The sequence below is a fragment of the Hippocampus zosterae genome, chromosome 1 (genome assembly GCF_025434085.1).
Source record: "Hippocampus zosterae strain Florida chromosome 1, ASM2543408v3, whole genome shotgun sequence".
In the NCBI taxonomy this organism is placed as follows: Eukaryota; Metazoa; Chordata; class Actinopteri; order Syngnathiformes; family Syngnathidae; genus Hippocampus; species Hippocampus zosterae.
In genome coordinates, this window is record NC_067451.1 from 35,210,692 (window position 1) to 35,235,123 (window position 24,432).

The following is a 24,432-nucleotide window of genomic DNA, read 5'->3' on the forward strand; positions in this document are numbered from 1 at the left end:
TTCATTCCTTACCTGTCTGTTCACAAACGCCCCCATAGAATTTATTTTGTGATTTCCTCGCTTGATTTTTTTGTTTTGGTTCATTTTTTTCGCTTTTCTTAGTGTCAGTGAAGTGATGATTAATTTCCGTTTTTCGTAGGCTTTCTTTGAACGCCTCTCGAGTCGAACGAGAAGAGAGAAGGTATGGAGTCGGACGCAAACGTGTCTGTGTTTGTCGAGACTGTTAAAAGCATAAAATAAAGTGTACGTTTTAAAAAACCAACAGCACAGCTCTCCTTTTTCGGAGCTGCAACATGTATCTATATCTTTTTGAGCTATATTAGCCTACTATCAAAATATTTTTCCATTTTCAAACATTTTTTATGAAGCTCCAGGGAGCCACTAGATGTCGCCGAAGAGCCGCATGCGGCTCTGGAGCCGCGTGTTGCCGACCCCTGTCCTCACCCGAACTAGCCCCAAATTTGTACATTAAACCTGGCAAATTTTAGCCTGAACTCTGAAATAAGGTGCACAAATACCAATAATTGGGCTTCGGTTTGAGTCCGAGTCTAGCTTTCTTTTTGAAATCAGTAAAGGCTCGATGATCAGATCTCTTTAGCTCTTAACCCTAATTTGAACCTGAACCCTTTCTCTCACACAAAAATGAACAAACTGCTCAACAAAACCTAACTCTAGTTCTAACAAATTTTAGCCTGAATCCTAAAGCGTGGTGTGCACAGATCTATAACCAGGCAGATTTGAGTCAGATTGCCTCGTTCTGATTACTGTGAGCAAATATCTTTTCTCTACTGTTCACCCGAACAAACCTAAATGCAAACATTAGCCAAAACCCAGAAGCGGTGTACACACATTGATCTAATATATAGTTTGATTCACCCACTCCGATTATTGTCACCAAAGATCATAATCGTAATGAAGACTATCGATTCTTGGCTCTCTATCGACCATTGGTCTCTAAAGATGAACAATTTGTACCTAAACATTGTTCTAATCCTAACAGATCTTAGCCTAAGCCTTAACATAAATTTTATAACGATAATTTGGCACACTTGGAGCCCAATTTCCTTCTCCAGATCATAGTCAGCAAAAACCCGATTGTTGGATATCTCTTAGATATTATCCTGGATTGTCCAGTGGTTTGGAGTGTGTTCTGCTCGGAAAATAGTCTGTGCTGACACCCCTGAATTATTTTCTTGTCCCTATTGGTCCCCAAGAATGTGAGTGGCTGGGTGCTGTTTTTATGCTTTATTAGCTTTCATGCATGTAATTCCTTCAAGTCATCTTTGAAAACAAACTCTCCCTATTGGTACAGATGAAGCCTCGACCAGAAAATCTTTCATCAGCTTTTTGCTTTCTATGCCAGTGGAGCATAATTCATATTTCTTCAAAATGAAATGGAACCTTGCTTGGAATAACATTCGCTTGTGTCCTTCCCAAGTTTCCACGTGAGATTTTTCCATATGGAGCTCCACTTGGGTGGAGCGCTTCTTCTTCCTTTTTGGGGAGGGGGAAGGATGACAATCTCCAACAAATTGATTATGAAAAAAAAGTTTCTCTTGAAGTGAAAAGTGGATGTACAGTATGTTGTCATCTGTGGCTCATTAACATTCTCATGCCAATTGTGGCCCTTTTGTTTCCAAACCAGATCGAGAAGTAAATTCCACAAGCTATGAGCATTTGTAATACCACCACAGAGGCATTTTCACTGGTTGAATGGTCATACTTCATTGTCTATACTGCTTATCCTAATTAGCGAGGGGGGCAAGCTGGAACCGATCACAGCTGACATTGTGGCAGGAGAAGAGTTGGACTGCAGTTCGAGACAAACAACCATGACAGTGATGCCCACTTCATTGCTGGAATTACATTCCAGACCTATGACAGAGAGAGCCACACACTTTATTTTGAACACATTGTAAAATGCATATCCCCCCCCCCCCCCCCCCCCAAAAAAAAAAGTTTAACAAAAAAGCTTTCGATATAGCTGGTGGGTAGGGGGTGGGCAAATGAGAAGTCAGTCAGCGTCACAGAACACATTGTGTTCCACTTTGGAGGTTCCACTGGACAACCACAAAGTCAAATCTAATCACTATTTGTCATCATCTGCATTACATGGCTGCTTTTAAAGTGGTGCAGCCAGACATTGAGAAAAAAAATGTCTCCATCAGTTAGTGAGGACCAAAGGAGTCGCCACACAAAATGTTCCATGGCAAGATGGAAACTTCTATATCAGCTTAAGATCAGAGCTTTTCTTGTGTTTTCCACTCAAAGTGGGACCGTGTTCACAGCTCTTCCACCAAAAAAGTGGACCTGCTGCGACATGAGATACGATCGACTAGCGTGCAATGGCGTTGGCTGCTTCCGCTAAACCGTCTCCAACAACAACACAGCAGTATTCAGGCAGATTTAACCATCGTTCGTTCCTTTCGGGCCAAAGTACGTTCCCTTGTTTTAAACCAAAGCACATATTCAGCAATGGTACAATGTGACGATGTATCCGTTATGAAATATTTCAACAAAAACTACAACACACAACAAAATATCAAAGGATTTTTTTTTTTAAATTGTAGAAAAAGTCTTGGACAGCTACGGTATTGATATCTGATACTGTATTGATATACCACAGTATCGATAGTGTGTCCCACCCTTAGAAATTATTGAATGTTTCTATAATCACTGATGAAAACATTGTTGAACAGTTGAAGGAAATGATCAATAGTTTGATACAAATACGAAAGGCCTGCCTTGGTTCTGACTGGTCCCTGCTAAGGGGTGGAAATCTTAATACGGTCTGACAATATCATTATTTGATATTGAGGAAATATCACATAATAACTGTTACAAAAGTGAAGAAGCTAAAACTTGAAGAATTGAAATTGATACGGTATCTTGACTGAGTGATATCGATATGTGGTATCAACACGTTTTACCAAGTCCTTGTTGCTCGATCAGTAAATCTTTTAAAATCACCTTGTAAGATATCAAATGAAAAGTTACTGTAATTGTATCGCCAGTCTCCTCAAAATAACATCGCGACCCACTGCAGAGAGAACCCAGTAAAGTGACCAGTTCCGAAAACCCAGCCCATTTATCTGGAAAAAAACGTGGAAATCTGCAGGTAGCGATACTGCTAAAGCCCGTCGCTTGGAGATGCAGAGGGCGGAGAGTGAGCCGACACTAGTGCCGCTTTATAAAATTAAGCAATTAGGGCTGCCGGGCTTGTGAGATAGAGACAAGAAAGAGCCTTCTCTTTTTTCCCCTCCTGTTTTCCATACAGGCACACACTGCCCGCGATCTCGAAGCCCAGCATGGATTAATCACGGCGTCTGGCCGAATGAATGGCCGCTTCACATGGCCGAGGCCTGTTAGTCACTATTAACTCGTGAGACAATAAAACTCTCGCCGCACAGTCTGCTCGCTCCCCTTGGGCCTGCCCTGGCCACTTCGTCCTCAGGCTATTCTTGTGTATTGTTTCGAAGTTTTTCGTCCTTTTCCTTCATTTTCGCAAGAAGTCTGATTTTGAGTTTGGTGCCGAAATATGACACAAACACGGTCCTATACGCTTTTCTTTCCTTGGCAACTTTTTGTTAAAGTACGCTGATTTCGATTTTCCACTGCACAGCGCCGACTGCTTGCTTCAATTTGAGTCGCACGAAGGAAACTGTGAAGAAGAGAGCATCGGTCGGAACTAGACATGCCAGAAAACGGGGCACTGTAGCAAGGTCATGATCGGGGGAAGCTAATCCTGCCTTTTCCAGCATTCAGTGTGTCCTCAGAGGTTGCAGTGATAGACCAAGACAAAGCGGTGCATATTTTTCGAAATAGAGAAAAACAATTGTACATCTTGTTTTTGTTTTTAGACACCCAAAAAATGTCGGTGTTGAAAGGTTTTCCATCTCTTTCTCTGATACCTGAAAATAAAATCCAGTGTGACCACTTGCCTTAACATATCATCTAATTAATAACTTGAATTTCATTCAGTATCTTTGGCAAAATTTCGTTCATAGAAGATTTCCTTCCAATCTGACTGAGCTTCAGGTATTTTGTGAAGAAATATAAAGCAAAACTTTCAATATGCAGATCTGAAAATCGAGTAGTGGTGTAAACCCAAAGGCTTTGAAGAAATGTGGAAACTTTGCATGGTTATGAATATATTTGCTAGTTAGTGAAGTTTCCATAGGGTAAATAGCAGAAGTAGATGAAGGAGAAATACTCTCTGGTTGTGTTTTCTGTCTTTCGACTTTTTATTGTTGCCATTTGTTTCATCCACTTGATCCGCAGAAGCAGATAATCAGCATAAGCAGAAGAAAAGGTCAAAGGCCATTAGAGCCCAATTGCACACTTGTTGTTTTTGGAGCCACTTGAGTCAAAACAGTTTTGCCGGAAAAGTCAATCTGTTGCAGACACGAAAAAACAACAATGCGTGTGGAGGCAGAGCTGGCGTTTAAGCGCGTTTCATACCCCTCAGTTATGCCCCCTGGATGTTTGGATTCCAGCTGAAGTGTGAGGTCGAGCAAATAGTTTATATCTGACCAGGGAAAGAACCTTTGTTCCTGTGACAACAACACAAGCATATCATTTCAAGTGATAAAGCTTCATATTAATGTTAGCTGTGTCAATTTGAGCTCTATTTCCCAAAAGATGCAGAGGAAATAAAGTAGTTCAACAAAACCGTTAAGCACCAGGACTGATGCTTTTAACACCATAGTAAAGGCAGTTTTTACCTCATTGTATCATGTAGCGAGAAAATAAATTATTTATCGCCCTACGAAAATTTCCCAGAGGAAGCAATGGGACTTGATCTGTCCAGGTAGTGTTAAAATACAGTTCATATTATTTCTTTTTTTTTTACACACATTCTAACAATTCCTGTGTGTCTTAATAACAAGGCTCTGGCATGTTTTGTTGTTAAACTGTCCAAAACATCAAAAATTACAGCTCATTTGCTGGTCTTTCTTCGAGCTGCATTTTCTGAGGAGGCACTCCTGTCTCGTGCAAATGCCAAGTTCGACTTTCATTGCCACGATGAGCGGAGCTCGGGGGTTGTCACAAAACGAGCGGGTTCTACTTGTAGCGGCAGTTTAAAGACAAAAAAAAAAAAAAGGAGTGCAGAATGTAGAACTATGGATTACATTTTCTTTCATGGATGCAGAACTTCATCACACTAGCGTCGCGGAGTGGTGTTGTGAGCTAAAACAAATCTATGCATTCAACAAAAGAAATGGCAGTTCTGCTGATGCTTCCCATTTAGCCTTGACATCACAGTGTTTCAGACAATGCAGTCGGGCTGTTGCTTGAAAGTGGCAAACCTTCGACCCACCTGTTTGAGACCTCGTTGGAGAAATGTGCCCAACTGTGACATTGAGTGTAACTGTGACATTAGAATTTGACTTGGTCAGCTAACTCTTTAGATACTTGTTGAAATCATCCTGTTTTGATCGGGCTGTCCTATCTTCTGCAAATGAGCCCCAAATTCTAACATGTTGGTTGCATTTGGAGACAGATATTGCCCATAGGTTGGAATTGTACAACTGCAGGAGCATTGGACTTGAGCACTTCTGCTTTGAACGAATCTCTGTCTGTGTTTTAGCCTCAGCCGGGCTTTGGCTTTGGCTGTTATTCTAACTGCGGAGAGCTTTCATATGGTGCCATCTCAGAGGCTGCTCACTTACACACGTCATGTGTTTTCTCTTTCTCTTCCAAGTGCTTTCCGCTAAAAGCCACTCCATGTCCTTTGAGCGAATCTTGTTTTGAAATGGAGAAATTTAAAATCTTTGTTGTACCTCTGGCTCTTGACTTCATGCTATGCTGATGAGTGAGTGTCTTAATTTGTCAAGTGGTCCTTTGGAAAAAAAAAAAAAGAAAAAAAATGCCAGATGTCTTTTTCTCAAAAAAAGCAGCTCAGTTCATCACACATTCATTTTCCTGGCAGTGCTACAGCACATTGCACATTTCTTATCCCTAAAAAGTATTTTGATATAGTATTGCACCTTTTTAAAGCTCCTCCCGGTTACATTTGTTCAGATGTATTGCTTTCTTTTGTTCTTTTGAATGGTTGCGATAACAGCACTTTTAAAAGTTGCTACCGTACTTAACCAGCTAAGCTAACAAGGCTAACTCCCAGTTACATCTGTTTAGCGTTTTTTTTTTTCAAAAGATTGTAATACTAGCGATTTTAAATGTGTAGCCAGCAAAGTTATGGCTTCCTCCGAATTACGTTTGTTTAGGTCTCTTGCTTTTTTGCTTTGTTTGAATGATTTTAACATATAACTTTGAAAGGTTGCTCCATATTCAGCTAAGCTAACGAGGCCAGCTCCGCTTATATTTGTTTAGGTCTATTGCCTTTATCCTCTTTTAAATGACCAACAGTAAATAGAGAGAGAATATAGCTCCCAGTGTGGTGAAATGTCGGCTAGCCTGTAAAACCCACCAATCCACGGTCTTAAAAGTTGATGGCTGCAGTCACTCACTTCTAAATTTGGACACATTTACAGATTTAATTAGTGTCAGTGGAGGTTTAATTGTGTCGCTCATTTGTTTCACAACACTGCATGTATTCAGCAAATATTGTAAAAATAGGATTAGTTATATGACTGATGTAAACTGTGGAACTTTTGGTTCAAGAGTGGTTAACAGTGCAAATTACTGTGTGTGCTTGGGAAGCGAGCCTTTGCCCATGAAGACAAAACAGGGCTCATTTGACACGTCCTTTTTACAGCAACAAAGCGAGTGGTGTTAGTTCAAGTGGTGTTCCTATCGTCCTTAGAATAAACCGCCAAGCCAATTTGAATGAGAGACTTCCCATCACGTCAACTCTTCATCTGCTATTTTTGCTGGCTCAAAATCCACATTGCATCCCTCCTTATGTTCCCCTTCTCACTGACAGCCTCACTTCATTAACTTCCAATATTTGTCAGCTGTAGCAACAATACTCAGGAGCGTCCAAAAGGTCTCCCCAGCTGTTGATGCCTTAATTGCGGGAGGCAGCCACGATGGTTGTCTCATTGGGGCATTGGATGCTCATAGATTATCGGTTTGAAAGAAACACATCAACCTTGTTTTGAAATGAATGGGTTTGGTTTCCAAACACAGCTGTACACGTGGAATTGCCTTATTTGGCTTGATGCGCACTTTGTGGAATAAATACAGTGGAAAGATACATGTAACCACCTGCCATTTAAACAAAAAACAAAACAAAAACCAAAAAAAACATCCAGAAAATATCAAGCGTCATAAAATGCATCGAAGCAGACTCTTTTGTCTGTCTGCATTCTTTTGTCTGGAATGAGCAGTTTCAAATTCACTCTCAACCATGTCGTAAAAAAAACAAAAACGAGAGACCAAACCATTCAGCATCATGAAGTTCTTTAATGTTGACTTTCGATTACAGTTTTAAACCGGAATGACCAATTTCAAACAGAATTCACCTTTAACCATGTGACTTCACACCACCTGTCATTAAATAAAAAAAAAATAAATAAATAAAAAACAAGAAGTAATCCATTCAGCATTTACAAAATGCTTCAATGTGGGCTATTTCTATTTCAATCTATCATAAACAAATGAAACCTGTCATAAAGAAAACAAGGCCAGTCATTGAGCATCAGGAAGTGCTTGAATGCAGACTCTTTCGATTTTAGCTGAGGGTGTCCAACGTCATAGCTTTTTGAACAGGAGTGAGCAATTTCAGCCAGAAAAAAAAATGAGAACACGACCAACCACCTTTATAAAATATTTTAATGCAGACTTTTTTTTTTCTATTTGAGTTTTGCCATTTTGAACAAAAATATGGAATTTAAACCTAAATTCACCTTCAGCCATGTGACGGATGACCACCTAAAAAAACCATTGAGCATCATGAAGTGTTTTAGTGTGTACCCTGAATATGCCTTTTGAGCGTATTTTGTAGTCGCCTCCTTATATACTTGAGCTTTATGCTTAGCAGTCCTCTGGTATGCGCTAATAGTGAGAGGAATTCGCCACAGCTTTTGATGCCGTTTGTTTGCGAGACTAATCCACACCAAAAAAGCGCCTCTCGTTGGAATCCTTGCAAACCCGTGCGTGATTTATGAGCTGAACTGCAATAAACCCTGAGTTATTCATGTGGAAATGCTTTAAGTGAGGGGGATACGACAACTTGGCTTCATACACAATAAATGCATCACATCCTATACGCTTTTGTGTTTTTTGCGGTATTCCTTAGGTTTTCCCTTTCGGCGTTTGGGGACTCGAAACATCGTATTCAGTCTTTCTATCCACTTTATCAGCATTCAGGTGGAGTGAGACGCACCCAAAAATGTCCCGCTGTTGCATTGATGCCGTAAACGTAAATGACAAAATCTTCTCTCAGGCAGGATTGTCACCACGGCAACCTATGTACGGGTTGTGAATGGGATGGCGTTTTTGGCAGTTTGCTAATCATTACCTTACTCGTTAAAATTCCCCCTGTGGATCAGAGCCGATGTTTCCCACACAAACAAACAGTCACAGGCACGTGATTATGAGAAAAATTAGGGGGGGAAAAAGTGTTCGCCTGGCCTGTTGCGGTGTGTTTGACCACCACATTCTGCGTCTGTCTGACCTTAATCTGGATTAGTTGGGGTTTTTTTTCCTTTCCTGGATTAACAGCCCGGGGTTCAATTAAACATCATGCAGAGCAATTGGTTTGGATAGTATGAGTGGTATCTTCCCCCCCAAAAAGGTAAAAGAAACCAGAGAACTTTAATCTTTAGTCCATGAGAGCTGAGGTTTTAGGACACATTTTCATTTTTTGGAGGGGCGGGGGCAAAACCTTTTGAAAACAACTAGGCTAGATGCATGAAAATGTATGATGCAAAAAAAAAACCCACAAAAAAATGTTACTCTGATTAACAAACACATTCATAAGAATTAAAATTAGGTGCATGAAAACGGATTTACCAGATACTTTTCCCATTTTGAATGGGAATTATTTCAAACTGAATTCACGGTCAGCCATTAGATGTATCTTTGATCAAAAATATGATTTATTGCCCACCCCCCAACAAAACACAAAACAGAAACAAAAGCAGACTTTCTCTTGCATTTGGTTGTTCTAAACAAGGTTGAGGAATTTCAGACTGAAGTCACCTTCATTTGATAATAATCATAGTCATACAATAATGATAATCCAGTATTGCAAAGCGTTTTAATGCAGATTCTTTCATTTTTCAGTTTTGCCCCTGATCCTTTACCATTTTGAACAGGAATGTTTGATTTTAAACAGAATTCATCTTCAAAATGACTCAAAAAAAAAGAAAATGCAAGAGTCTATTCAGCATTACAAAGAGCTTGAATGAGGATTCTTTCATTTTCAGTTGAGCTGAGGATGTTGTACCTGTTTAAATGAACACTGACTCCGGTAATTTGACATCAATCTTACACTCAAGCAAGCAAACTCTTTTTCAGAGGTCTTAAAGCCATGAGTGATGGAATACCCAAAACGATGAGCTGGCTATGTGATGTCATTGGTAGAAATAATCTGTATGCAATGATATATATATGAAGTATATATACATATATATATTTTTAAACGGAATGGGCTAAGTCAAATGTATCCAGCCTAACTAATTTTAGTGATGTACAAAATATATATATATATTCAATTGTTGTCGTTTAAACGCTTTGAAATCGCTAATCATATGTAACGACATGCTGACAGACCGATTGTATCGATTTATGGGAAGAAAAAACATGAAATTGACAATATTTAGACGGACAAGGTTTTCACTTTACATCACTCATTTGCTAAGCACTTCCATACCAACTCTCTGTCTGCAAAAGAAAAAGTAGCGCTGAATACCAACCTAAACAATTTTGCGATTAACTCAGCCTCCACAGCGGTTTCCGTGAATGAGAGGTGGCAACTCTCAAACTTCCCACTTTCCTGCTTCCCTCCCTTTGTTCTTTTAGTCTTTCTTTGTGTCTGTCTCCAAGCTCATCCATAATACCTTCAAGCTTTCCTCCCTCCAGTGTTGCAGGGTCAGCCCATCAGGTCAAAAGTTTTGCATTGTGGGACACCCGAGGGTGGAAAACCCGGTTAACACAAGGACATCATTTGTTCACTGACCTCTGCTGGGGCTCTGAAATATTTTATGGATCAGGAGAGGGAATAGAAGGGGCGCCAAAGGGTAGCAGGGTGGTGATGGCGGGGCTTCTAACTTCTGTTCTTCATTATTGTCACTTCTGCCTAAGAATACTACTACTAAAAAAAAAAAAAGAGGGGTCTAGTGTGTATTCAAGAATTTGACGGAAAACAAATCACAGTTCATTATTGTTCATGCTGGAAAAAAACGATTAAAAGAGCAATTCAAGCTCAAGACAGTCCACTTGGACCACTGTCGCAGCCAAAAAAATAGCAAATGAATATTTGGCCAAACCATTAGGTACAGCTGTAACCATCAGAAAACATTTCAGCTCCCTGCAGACCAAAACCACAAAACACAAAACTGGACTGAAGATGGCATCATTTTCACTCAAATATAACACAGTTTTGTCCTGAAGCATTTCCTCCGCTTTCCCAGGTGTAATATGGGCTGCTTTTTGTTGTGTTTGCCAGGGGGCAGTGTAGGGCATGAATGCAGACACTTGTGGCTCATACGATACAAGACAGCTGCAGCTACAGTATAGTGCTACAGAGAACACTTAACATAAAATATCAGTAATACAACAGAACACATAACATAAAACGCCGACAATCAATACAGCTGTAACAATTATTCCTGCATATATGCACAAAAGTGGAGTCATATAAGACTTTTTCAAATATTCGAAAGAATACACTGGTCAAACTCAACATATGACATATATTATTGCTATTATTATTTTTACTATTATTATTAGTAGTAGTAGTATTTTGAAATCCTGATGTGCAAGAGAAAGAAACAGGGCAATTTGGAATCAGCACCAAAAAAAAAATCAATCTTGAAAAGTTTCCTTGCATTGCTGATTAAAAAAAAAAAATCTCCACAGTTATATTTGCCATTTGAGCAGGGCTATATTGTCTGTCTGTTGGTGTTGTTTCACCAATTGTATTAATACTTATTCAAAAATGTTATACCAACACATTGATCCTAATTCTGCTAGGCCTTGTATGGCGTTTCACATTACATGTTGGCTTTTAGCTAACCAAATGTAAATGAAGCGTTTTATGAAATAAACATAATTTAATTCTCTTTATTTCCATCTTAGTATCCCACTCAACTTCAACTGGGAATGTCGATGAGCAAAACAATAAGCAAGCCCACATGGACTCTTTTCAAAGAGCTATTTGCTGTATGCTAAGGTGCCCACCGTACGCTTCAGGAGGGCAAAAACTTTGTATGTCAGGCTTTGAAGTCAAGATGGCGCCCGAGTAGGCAGCCGTCAGCAAGTGCTCTCATGAGCCTTGCTTTTTTTTGTTGTTCTTGTGTTTCTTTTGTCACTTTGTGTTTGTTGTTACGTCGTGTGGACTTGATGTGGACCTTTTTCAGCATTTTTTGGCCACGACATTCATCAAGGAGGAGACTCTGTGCTTGGTGGTTGCGCCTTCTCGGCTGCATGGGTATACCAGCACTGTTTCTGACTGGAGGAATGTCGGCGCCATTTGACTGTCGTTGCTGGACAGTCCCGGGGCGCTTGTGTCTTGCGCCTGAAATGGGCAGCATTTTTCACAGCCCCGCTTTGTTCAGCGGAGAGATCGGTGCTGTTGAACGGTCTGCGGCTGGATGGATGGAGGTCTTGAGGAGCCGACGATGAGAAGAAAGGAGTGCCGATGCGGATTTGGAGCTGGGAGTCGCGGCTTGGAGTTTGAAGCGGATTATGTGGGACAGGAGAAGTGAACTAATCTATTTTCGTCAATGGACGCCACAGCTTCGTGTTTGCTTTCAAAACTTTGCTTGTAGCAGACGTGTGCACATTTTCAGCATGATGTCTCTGATCCACTGGTGAAAGGACACCTTGATCCTCTCCTCTTTCATCTATAACTGCTTCAGACAACAAAGTGTATGCAGAAAAGTGGTGAAGATTGCACGACTGTCTCTGTCCTATGTGTTGTCTTGTGTTATTTTTGTTATTTTTGACTTCAAAATGGCGCCGCGAGAGTGGCTGCCTTTCCAGCAGCTCCTATTTTTGTTGTTGTTCTACTTCTTCCTTTCATAACTTTGCTGCTGTGAATCTGGAATTTCTCCATTGCGAGACTAATAAAGGTTTTCTTAATCTTAATCTTAACATGGTATTGGCGGTGTTGTATCGGAGCACTTCTATGAGCGATACTGCCAAGTCATGAAAGACTTTGAAACTGTGTTAAAAGCGCAAACATGACTAGCTGGTTATCTTTCAAGTGTCAGAGCGAGGCCTCATTCTGTCGTGTTCCTGCTCCCACTTCCTGTTAGAATGGGAAATTCATCGCATTGAGGAAGTAATCAGTCCTCCTGTGACCCTCTCAGCAGCGCCAGCACTTATTCTTGTTGACTCACTCGGAGCATGAACGCTTTGCAAAATGTTTGGCAAAATCTAAAGCCTGACTCCTGCTGACTTTCTTTTCCGCCTGCACGTTTTTTATTTTTGTTTTCAATACCACTGCTCCTAGTACACCATGGGCACCATGTGCAGGTGCTTTATTTCAGCAGTTTGCGGTCGGAGTGTGAGCTCAAGTGCTCTTCACCGGGGCGCCTCCGTTTTAATTATTGAGGAGGAGGTGTTCACTGTCTGTTTTCCCAGCCGGGCAGCCGGATTGAAGCTCAAATCGTGGATTTCACCGTGCAAAAATAACACTACACATGCATTTGTATAGGTTATTGTGTAAGATGCACAAACTTGAATTCGGAACCATCTAGCTGTTCTCAGCCTTAACGAGTTGTTTATACATTGTTGATTATTGAATAACACTTTATTTATCGACCTGATAAACAGCAACAAGTCATGAGTAACTCATTCAAAACATCGGCTTGGTGGTTCATAAATGGTAAATTCATGGCTTCTCAATGAGTCGGCAATTCATTTGTTAAGTATAAACTGTTTAGAAACATGCACCATAAATATAAATCACTTTTGTATGATGATGTATATCAAAGCAAAGACTTTAAGATTTTTCACTTTTTTTCCCTTTTTTTTCATGAAACAAAATGTGAATTTGAGAAATGCTGCTCTTTCCTGAGCTGAGTAAAGCCCTTAAAATCCTTCTTACATAATAAGTCAATCATATTAAGACTGCAATTGAGCAGAGCATTCATCAATATTTAATATTGTTGACCTTTTCAACCACTCTCATACTGTCACGTTGTGCCCGAAGCGATAGACAGATCGCTTCGTGCACAACAAAAAATAAGGAAGTGGATCCCCGAGATAGCAGACAGAAAACGAGATCTTGTCAAAGAACAAAAAGAGGCTTTAATACGAAACACAAAATACCCGACAGGAAGAATAACAAAAAGCGCTGGTCAAATAAGGACCAGGGTAAAAATAAGGTAACAACAGAAAACGCTCGCGGAAAACAAAAGCGAGGAAGATCTGAATAGGCTATAGGAATATCTTACATACAATCAATACTTGAACGACTAGACAATTGCCAGAAGGCTAGGAAGCAACGAGTAATATTAATTTAGTGTTTACTTTCGCGAAGGAACAATGACGCGGCGTGGAATTCTCCGGCAGTGGGATGACTGCCGGAGTCTCTAAATAAAGAGGGGTAATCAGCCCGAAATTACGGGCAGGTGTGCCGATGGCGGAGGAGAAAACCCGCCACCTGCTGGCGGACACGCGACGTGACACATACGAATGTTGGTGATGAAAAACATCGCTCATGTCACTCTACACTTGATGATATTTGAATATTCAAAGGTAGATAGAGAAGCCAACATCTATTGACAATGAAATCATCGCGTAGTGATTATGTCGTGCAGTTGAACACTATGCCGAAATCTTTTTGTTTCATTGCAAAATACTGCAAGAAATTTCTCACATTCATGTTTTTCATCAAATTTTAATTGATATATATATATATACAGTATGTAGGCGGCCCGGTAGTCCGGTGGTTAGCACGTCGGCTTCACAGTGCAGAGGTACCGGGTTCGATTCCACCTCCGGCCTCCCTGTGTGGAGTTTGCATGTTCTCCCCGGGCCTGCGTGGGTTTTCTCCGGGTGCTCCGGTTTCCTCCCACATTCCAAAAACATGCGTGGCAGGCTGATTGGGCACTCTAAATTGTCCCTAGGTGTGAGTGTGAATGGTTGTTCATTTCTGTGTGCCCTGCGATTGGCTGGCAACCGATTCAGGGTGTCCCCCGCCTACTGCCCGAGGACAGCTGGGATAGGCTCCAGCACCCCCCGCGACCCTAGTGAGGATCAAGAGGCTCGGAAGATGAATGAATGAATGAATATATATATATATATATATATGTGTGTGTGTGTGTGTATGTATGTATATATATATATATATATATACATCAGACAAAGCGAGTTTCTGGGGATTGACAGCTCTGCAAATTGGTCATTTGCTATTAAATAGATTAAAAATTGATTAATAATCGCTCTTTAAAAACAAGACCAAATATAATTTATATGAGTACTCAATTACTCAGCAGACTTTTCAGTAGAGGATACCCAAATAAACACAAATATTTTTTAACTGTCACATTTCTATTGTCCAAAATCATCCTTGCCACATGTCCCTGGGATTGACGGGAAGAAAAAAAACTCTCAAAATTTAAAAATCACGACTCAAAGCAAGACTGCACATGAAAGACATTGATTAGCAAAATGGCTTTGCAAAGATTTTTTTTCTTGAGCTTTACTTATTAAAGAGGTTCTTAAGGCTTAAAAAACAACTTTCATTAGTAACACATTTAAATTGAATTTTTAAACCCCTTCTAAATATACCCATGAGAGAAGCGCACAACACCATTTTTTTTCCTTTTTTTGTGTGTGTGTGTTTTTTTAGGTGTTTTATTCACTCACTGATGGGAGTGAAATGTTAGCAAACTTTCAACATTTTCACCTTCACCTTCCAGCCACAAAAGCGATGATGCCAAGCCTGACAGTTGACATCTCAGTCAGGAATCATAATCGTCTCATTTCAGTAGCCGCTGTCACGGAAGGGCTGTAAATCTTTGAGAGGCTGCCCCGAATTATGTGGAACCCCAAAGGAATGTCGAGCACAAAGCAAGTAAGCGCTTGCTCCATTTTGGACCCTTAAAACGCAAACTGGGAATGAAAACTGGAAGATAATCAAATGTGTAGGCGACATGGGGAGTCCATTGGATTTATTCAATTTTTTTAAATCCGCTAATGAAGTCTCGGAGGCCCAAGATCGTGTCTTTAGCCACGACGCTCCTTCCCATGCGGCCTTGAAGGGCATACAAATGGCCCATTAATTAAGATGGATGGACCTTCCGAAAAGTCCCATCTTCATGACAAAGCCCGAGGCTGGGCATGCAAAGTCTTGTCAGGTGTCCTTGTCGCGGTGAAGGAAGTACGTACAAAAGGATGCATGAAGTTGAAGGAGGTGGGGGGGCGGGTTGGCTTATAATCGTGCACATATAAATGAGCGGTGAGTGATTGGTGCACCGCTTTTGATTGATGACAGAACAAAAAATGGCGGAAATTCAATGGTAAGACATTTGCCGGAGGCCACTTTTTGTCCTCGCAGTCAATTTGAACATTTCCTTGTCTTGTCTTTCTCTGACTTCGTTACAGATATGCTCAGTGGTTTTGCACTGCAGATTAAACCCCAAAAGGTGGAAATTGGGTCCACAGAAAAATGGTGTTTAACCTAAAAAAAAAACACCAGGAGAAGGATGAGTGCTGCATTCTGACATTGCAGTTTGTCAGTGATTACAGAAAATACTTGAGACATCGACACCCTGCTAAAAAGTTTCTTAATTGCCTTGAGTTGCCCCTAGATAGCATAAATGCACAACAGGAAGCTCCTCACTCACGTCAACATAGTTTCTAGGCCCCGAGACTCCACAAGGTCAGGCTAAAGCAATGCTTTTGTATGACAGAGGGCTTTGGCCTGGTGAGGAGGAAAACATGCAAATAGTTCTGAACAAGATGGTTATGATTTTTCTCATTGCAAACATTTCCAGATTATTGGTTGTTTGTGAAAGAACAGACAACGTCAAGGCATCGCCCACTGAGCCTTCCATCAGTTTACTCCAAAGTCATCCCAAAACTGTTCACAGCCTTCATCCCTCTTGTTTTTTTTGGGGGGGGGGATAGACATTATTAAGTTTAGTTTTTTATTTTTTGAGACTGTTTGAGCTTCACTTTTTGAGTGACGTGTCGTGTAATATAAAATATGTGCCTCGACTGAAGGGTGGGGAAACACTGCTTTATCAGATCGTACTTATGTACTGTACAAACCCAAATCTGTCATACAAATTTTGTCAATACAAAAGTTTTGTGATACAAAGTTTGAAAGAACGGTCTTGTGGGTCTCCAAGAGTAGACAAAAGCTTTTGAAGTCATTTTCTCTCCGTTCTCTGAGATGTAACTGGAAGTAATTGTGTCTAAAGTGAAACAATATTGCCCTCTAAATTATGGCTAAAATCAGACAACAAAGACAGAAGAAAATCGCGACATCTCCACAGCATACTCAAGTGCAAATTGGCTAATTATTTTTGTTATTGTTGCCTTTCATCTCACAGGATCGAGAAAGTGCTTGTTTTCACGTCTGTCTGACCTTGTAATGCAAAGCTACGGAATGTGGTACATTTTGGTGATTTCAATGAGGCTTTTGAACCACGCTCAAATTTCAAGGAGCTCTAAATCGTCTCCTGCTTCATTAGCACCACTCCAACTTTGGGTTAATTGCACTTTCCATCTCGCCCTCAAAGGTTGCGATAATTGAAAAGGACTTGTTTGGCAGTGTATTGAAAGGGTGCTCAGTTAAAAGATCAAGAAAAATCTTGGGAGTCGAGCACGCCTTGCAATTCAGTTCCAATTATTTTGTTATCTTCAAATCTTAGAAATTGCTCCTGCTTCCAACCAAAAGAGCGAGCTCCCAGTTTGGTTATGGCCATTTGTCCTTGAGACTCTTTTCATGGGCCCAGTTGTGATTGAAATGCCCACACAATGTTGCGTTGATCAGATAAAAATGGTGTCCATCTCAAAATGCTCAGCTTAGCACGGGTTTTCAGTGGGCTAGGAGGGGGTCTTGATGTAGATAAACAATCTTTTAACAGGTGGTCAAGGGGTCCGCCGAGAGGACAATGATCCCCTTGATTAGAACCACTTGTCTGACATTGTCTGGACTCCCTTGGACACCCCACCCCTCGCCCACCCCTCTTCTTCCTTCTCGCTGGTTACATAAGGCTCAGGTGCTTTGTGATCCTGTGCAGACTCCTGTTTCGTTTGTCACTCTCCTGTTTTTTTTTTTTTTTCCTGCTGAAATGTGTGGGGGGACTTGTTGGGAATGCGAACGTATATCTGACTTGAGTTGAGGTTTGGCTGGCGTCCAGCTTTTCGTCCGCGGGCGAGTCCCCATCTCCGGCCCGCTCACATTCCCCCCTTCTCGCCAGACCTTGTGCACTTTAGCCCGAAGCCCTGATGACTGCGGTCGGAAGATGAATTACACCGCAGGCTTTTGTTTGACAGAGCGAGCCGGTTTGCGATTAAGTGCGCCAAAGACGCTTTATGGAAGAGATCCCTTTGTCCTGTCTTGGACAATTTGTCAAGACGGCGCTCTTACCAGGGTGTTTGCCCCTTTCTGGAGCCAATCACTAACCAGATAAATAACGTAAAGGATGTTGAATGCAGTCCCTCTACCACTTGAATTTCTATTGGCCCTCTGCAGGTTCTTTCGGAAGGTGGCCGCGAGGCCTGGGCTTTGTCAAGACGACCGGTCGTCCATTTCCAAAGTAAAGTGCATGAGATATTGTTTCAGACAGCAGGGACTTTTTGAGGAAGGAGCAGTTCCAACCTAAATTCAGTTTATAAACCCCGGCAGGTCTGATGGATTGGTAAAGGAGTTGTGGGAATCCGTTTTTGCAGTCTTTACTGATAATGTCTGGGTGTAGTTCTTAAACGGTTGCTGGTTTGCAGTCAGTGGCAAAGATTAGACGTAACTGAAATTTGAGAAGGCTTTCTGATGTGTCTTCTTGAATCCTTTCTTTCAATGACGTAATCGGCTTGATTCTTAAACTAAGGGACCTGAAGTTGTTTGAATCTGCATTTCTTCGAAAGGGAGCAGATTAAAAAAAAACACTGGTCCTGTTTTAACTGAACTTCCAATGTGAGCGTAATATTTTTTTTGTAGTGGTTTGTATTTTGTTAGGGGCGGCCCGGTAGTCCAGTGGTTAGCACGTCGGATTCACAGTGCAGAGGTACCGGGTTCAATTCCAGCTCCGGCCTACCTGTGTGGAGTTTGCATGTTCTCCCCGGGCCTGCGTGGGTTTTCTCCGGGTGCTTTGGTTTCCTCCCTCATTCCAAAAACATTCGTGGCAGGCTGATTGAACACTCTAAATTGTCCCTAGGTGTGAGTGTGAGCGTGCATGGTTGTTTGTCTCTCCGTGCCCTGCGATTGGCTGGCAACCAATTCGGGGTGTCCCCCGCCTACTGCCCGGAGACTGCTGGGATAGGCTCCAGCACCCCCCGTGACCCTAGTGAGGATCAAGCGGTTCGGAAGATGAATGAATGAATGTATGTTGTTAGTTTGTTTAAAGGGAACATAAAATTGACTTTTTAATAGCTTGTGGACAAATAGTCGGGTCTCTGAAGTGCCTGCCCACCCAAAAAAGTACACAACCAAAATTCATGTTTTGTGAGCTGCCTATTAAAATGAGCTGTTTTTAATTTCAAAATAATTTTGCAAGTAAAAGCAGTGTTCTGAGCAGAGCTTTAGGGTTGTTTGGGGCATGGCAATATAGCTCATCACATTGGCGGGGAGACGGACGTGGCATTTGAGTTTGGCACCACTCTGCAACCAAACTGACAAGCGGAAAGAAGTGCCGCCCCCATGAGTGATCACATCCGAGAAAACGGACCTTAAAGAAAAGCGGCCCTGTACTCCATGACCACAGTAGAAAAAGCCGTTGTCCTCAATGGACACTAACCTCGAAATTTCGATGGAAAGGGAGTCTGACAGTGTCGGAAGTTCGGCGTGATGAAATAAGACAGCAGGATGTGCGGGATTCCCAGAAGCAGGTGGAGGAGAAGATTTAAGACCGTCCAATCCTAGTTTCCTACTTGATGATGAAGTGTTATACTTGGATTTCAATGTGCATTTGAAAGATGAGGTTCCTCCAATGGAAATTGCTGTTTACAAAGTCAGCCCTTCACTGTGAAGGGGCAGAATGTAATGAGAACTTCCTTCGGGTCTTGATGTCGACTTGTCAACGGCTTCTTACAAAAAGTTTAATCATCCTGAAGTCATCCCCGCTTTATTCCCATCAAGATTTTCCTTGAAAGGTGTGTTTTTTTGAGGAACTGGAATTTCTAAATATGTCACTTGGAGATCCGTGTGGCTAAAGTGAATCCTGCAGTGGAATCACAAGCCAGCAGTTTAATTATGTGGAATGTTTCAAATAATACAGCTCCTGCTTTTCCAATGGCGAACTTAGTAGACGCAGATCGGATTTTTGTCCACATTTAAAATGGGCCCCTTTCAAATCATATGAAAACCTTCACCGTTTTGTAGCTTTGAGCAGGAAAATGACTCCAAGTGACATTTTTTTTTGCCTCCAACGAGAGCCAAATTCCCGAAATGTTCCTCTCACATGGCAGTGGTAAGACTGAACATTAATTTTGGTATATTCCGTGTTCTGTCGTTTTAAGCTCGGCGGAATGTTGAATGTCAGCATTGGAAACTGCCAAGACATGGCAACCAAAAGGAAATTTGATTTGTTGTGGTAGAAGATGTCAAAACTCACTCTTATATTACATTATTATTGCTATTTATTTTCAGACTTTCTGGGATAACTACCTGTCAAAGCAAGAACAATCTAAATCTTTATTGAGTCAGACTAGTCTGGGATACTAATGCACGCAAAAACGTGCCATTTCATTTACCTTTAAATGTCATTGGTAGACAAAATTATCCGAATGAAATACCCTCAAGATCAAAGAGTTTTGGGGAAAAACAATTGATCAAATCACAAAACTCCTGAGACTTCAATTCATTCATCTTCCAAACCGCTCCAACTCACACCTAGGAACAATTTAAGGTGATCAATCAGCATGCCATGCATGTTTTTGGAATGTGGGAGGAAACCGGAGTACCCAGAGAAAACCCACGCAGAGAACATGAAAACTCCACACAGGGAGGCCAGAGCTGGAATTGAACCCCGGTACCTCTGCACTGTGAAGTCGACGTGCCACTGGACTACCGGGCCACCCGACTTAAACTCAGTGAAAATTAAATTTAAATTTAAAGTTGGCAGACCACTTTTTTTTTTTAATTGATTTGACATTTTACAGTGGTAATCTTCTTTTCACACTTAGAAAATAGTGAGATGGGTGAAGTGCATTTCAGTTTGTGCCAAGATCATGAGTCATTGACCCTCCCCTAGAATTGTTTGCAATTGCTCATCTCAATACAAAGGTGTATATATATATATATATATATATATATATATATATATATATATACACATATATCCCACATCACAAACTGTGATTTCAAAATGCTTTTAGATAAATTCAGACTCATCTTACAACATTGCCCTGCAAAAAATGGCGAACAGATTTGGAATTTCATTTAGAAAAGCATTTATCCTTCATGCACCTTGTATATCAACATGCAACACTCATGCAAGCCAACTCCCCCCCCCCCCTCGGAAATTCCATATAACACCACAGGCTAATAAACTACAAAAGATGTTCGTTTCTCCTTTGTGATGTATGACTTCAGCTGACTTCTTTGACACTAATTCAATTTGGACTTGACTTTTAGGTATCTTTCGGCATTGCAGAAAGAGCACAAAAGCAACAGATGCGTTTTTTCAGCAAATGCTAGTGATAGGTTCTTCAGGAAAAAAAAGGGATTTATGATTATTTTTTTCAAAATAGTGAACACTACTTAACTCACTTTTATTTAAAGAGCCCGTGAGAAAGATGGGTTTTAAAGACCGTGAATATTTGGGCTATATAGTTTTATAGTGGCGTTAGTTATCTTTCCATTATTCTTTCCAGTGAAAAGCACTTCCAAATTTGTACAAACTGTAAAAACGACATTCCACTTCCCATTTCTGTGCATGCGAAATTCCAACGGTATCACCTTAAGGGAAAATAACTAATAACACATAATGGAGCATGTAAGAGGACCACTTGAGCCGTGAATCATTCATACTAGCGCATTAATAATACAAGTCTGGAGGCGCCATGCAATTTGAAACAAGGGGTTGCATGAAACATAATCATTTAGCGTGTAAACAGTGGCTTTTATCTGCCCGATGCTCTGCTCCTCTACAAGCTAAACTTTACCTCTTCACGTTACTATCTCTCAGAATCAACAACTGCGCCCCCAAAAAGGATTTTGAAATATTCCCCTGTGCCCCACGGGGCACGGCGTGGGTATCACGAACTTCTGGAAAAAAATTAATCATTTCCCAGATGGGCACTTCTAACCTAATTAGGTTCATCCTCACAAGTGGGCCTTGCATTATTTACACATCTAGGACACACACACACACACACACACACACACACACACACACATGCACATGGGTTTCAAAATGAATATTCATTGTTTGTTGACTTCGCCCCATTCCCTCGGCTGTAGTTAAGTTGTGAGTCGTTGTCATTGCGGCACGTTTGGCCGACTTCTGAGACAATAGGCCTCTCATTCTTCTTCAATTCTCACAGCACTTATACGTGCCCGGCAGCCTTGGCCCAACACGGGCACGGTATACGATGCACTGGTCGCTAGTATATTGCAGCGCACCGAGAGACAGACACGTTCACACCAGTGGACAATTTCGAGTCTCGTGTCGGCAATGTGGCAGGAAAAAGTGCAGGCATAGCATGCAAACTCAGAAGGTTTGAACCCTGAATTTTGTAACTGCAAAGCAGATGGGCTCCCCACTGGGTTGCTGTACTTCCTAAAATTCAACTTGAGTTTTTACTTCTGCGTAATCTTCAGTGCTCTTTCCCGAACGGCACATTGTGGCAGCTGTTGGGAATGGTTCCCTCGATTGTTTTTGCATGCGAGTGTCATAGAATGCAGATTGAATTCTTGGCAAAAGGCGGGTATGCGCAACCACGTCCTTGAGACTCATTGTGTGCTCGCTGCATACTGTACAGCAGGAAACTCTTCATGAAAACCAAACCCATTGTTGACATTTGACTGCCTCTCTGTTCACCCCATTTCCTATTTGCATTCCCGCTCACACATGTATGTTGTTTTTATTTTTTATTTTTTTGCAGGGTTGGGAGGGGGCGCAGTAATGAAAGGATCCTCCCTAGCTATCATTATCCGCCATATTCAACGAGGCAATTAAACTGCAAGCAAAAATTTCGGTTATGTTTCAAAAGCCTGTTTCCTGACTTTGAAATGCATATCGGGGTTAGTGAACAAGGCTGCGGGGGGAATCGGAGTTTGAGTTGTGGAAATGTAATACGGCCACAAACAGACAGGGAAAGATCTGAAACCGCAAATGTCTCACTCGCCGTCTCCGACGGTTCTTAGAGATTTGCTAAGCTTGAGTAACAACTCAAACTAATAGCTGATTAAATGATTTGGGAATTAATAAACATGATCTCAGAATAAGCCTTACTTAGCAAAGTGAGTCATAGCTGCACCCAAGAATAGTATCATCATACAATAAAAAGATATCCATGTACGTACTGCATTTGCAATGGCGGGTTTACCAAGTGTGGTCTTGCATGAGATGAGGCATACGGTACTCTGAATTGCATCATTTCTATAAACAATGAGCAAACCGTGCATTAAATGTCGATTAGCGTGACAAGGCTCCGCACATGGCCCAGAATTTATCCAGCCAGGGGGGGCTGCCGTCGCCCGTGCTGTGTGTTTACTTTGCTCTCTCGGACGCGCAAGTGAAGCAGGTCTTTACTTTGCTAATAGCTTAATGCAGGTGTCACCAACATTTTTGAGGGTGAGAGCAACTTCATGTGTACCGATTGTGTGAAGGGCTACCAAATTGATACACGTCTGAAATAACATATTTGTCCAAAATACCTTCAATAATATGAGGATGTGTTATTTTTAATACTTGATGATTTAAATTGTCAGACTTTGATCGTGTTTCGAAATGTCTCACAGTACTGCCAATGTTTGCATTTTTAAATCATAATTTCTACTAGCAAATCACAATGTCCAGGCACTGGCGGGCTACTCAAGTGGTCTTCACGGGCTACCTGGTGCCCGCGGGCACCATGTTGGTGACCACTGGCTTAATGCATGTTTGCTATGCAGCCCTGTGGGGTGCGTGAGGTCGACCTGGAACCATCGCTGTGGTTCCCTCAGCACCACTTTGAGACAAGCCGACCGGCGTTTTGTATCAGTAATAGTACATGGTCTAATATCGCTTACAGAGACAGAAATCGTTGCTATTCATGTGATATCAACGGTCAATTTTATGTACCAAAAGGAAACATTGCAATGATTGCAAATGATCCACAGCTACGGATTTATTTTCAGTAAGCACAAAAAAAACAAAAACAAAAATAAAAAATAATAATGTGCTGTATGTTCACTCATATCTCTTCAGGTCCATTTTGGCTTTAACTGAAACCTTGGTGGTCCTTCCCTCCCCGCAGGTGGAGATCACGCTGCAGGACGTCAACGACAACCCGCCTGTTTTCCCCAACGACATCCTGGACGTAACCATCGAGGAGAACGTGGGGGACGGTTTCAGGATAATGCAGCTAACAGCCACGGATGCAGACGAGGTAACGGCTCCCCAAGTTTCTGTTAGGCCTCGCAGTGTTTTTGCACCTGTTTTGCACTTGGATTTGGAATGGCTTCAATATATAGCCGTACGATGCTACCTATGAAACATTGTGATTTACAATGAGACTCTCATGAATTAGGAAATATGGACATTTGACTTTGTATGTGAATTGAATGGCTCACTAGCCTGAGTCAGTGAAAAGTTCAGACTTTTTTTTTTTAATCCTTTAGATAGTTTGACGAAAATCCGTCACAGACACCTAAAAATTGTTTTAAGATGTGTAGAAAACTGTGTATTATGTCTACCTTAAACGACCAAGGTTCTCTGGTCAGGGAAGCCTGTGGTACAGATATAAGTCTTGTTCTCAGTGGAACACCAAAAGTGGATTCAAACCTTTTGATTGCACCAGTTTACATTTGTGGTTTTAATGTGATGAAATGTGAAATTGAGTTTTCTCCAACTTTTCTCTGTTGTAAGGTAAGCACTGTATGTGTCCTATCTGCACTGCTATTTGCTCGTTAACCAAAGGTTTCAATGTCAGAGCTATGAGAATTGTGTCACTCAAACCACACAGTGTAAATCCAGT

The 24,432-nt window shown here is 41.3% G+C and overlaps 2 protein-coding genes across 3 annotated transcripts in view; both read left to right on the forward strand.

The window, feature by feature from the left end:
• Positions 1-24,432, forward strand: part of LOC127597481 (uncharacterized) — a 258,570-nt gene that overhangs the window by 85,457 nt on the left and 148,681 nt on the right. The window lies entirely within an intron of this gene.
• Positions 1-24,432, forward strand: part of LOC127596307 (protocadherin Fat 4) — a 125,175-nt gene that overhangs the window by 40,785 nt on the left and 59,958 nt on the right. For both annotated transcript variants that reach the window (XM_052058621.1, XM_052058630.1), the window contains exon 2: positions 23,713-23,844. In XM_052058621.1, coding sequence (XP_051914581.1) covers positions 23,713-23,844 — 132 coding nt within the window. The remainder of the gene's footprint in view (positions 1-23,712; positions 23,845-24,432) is intronic.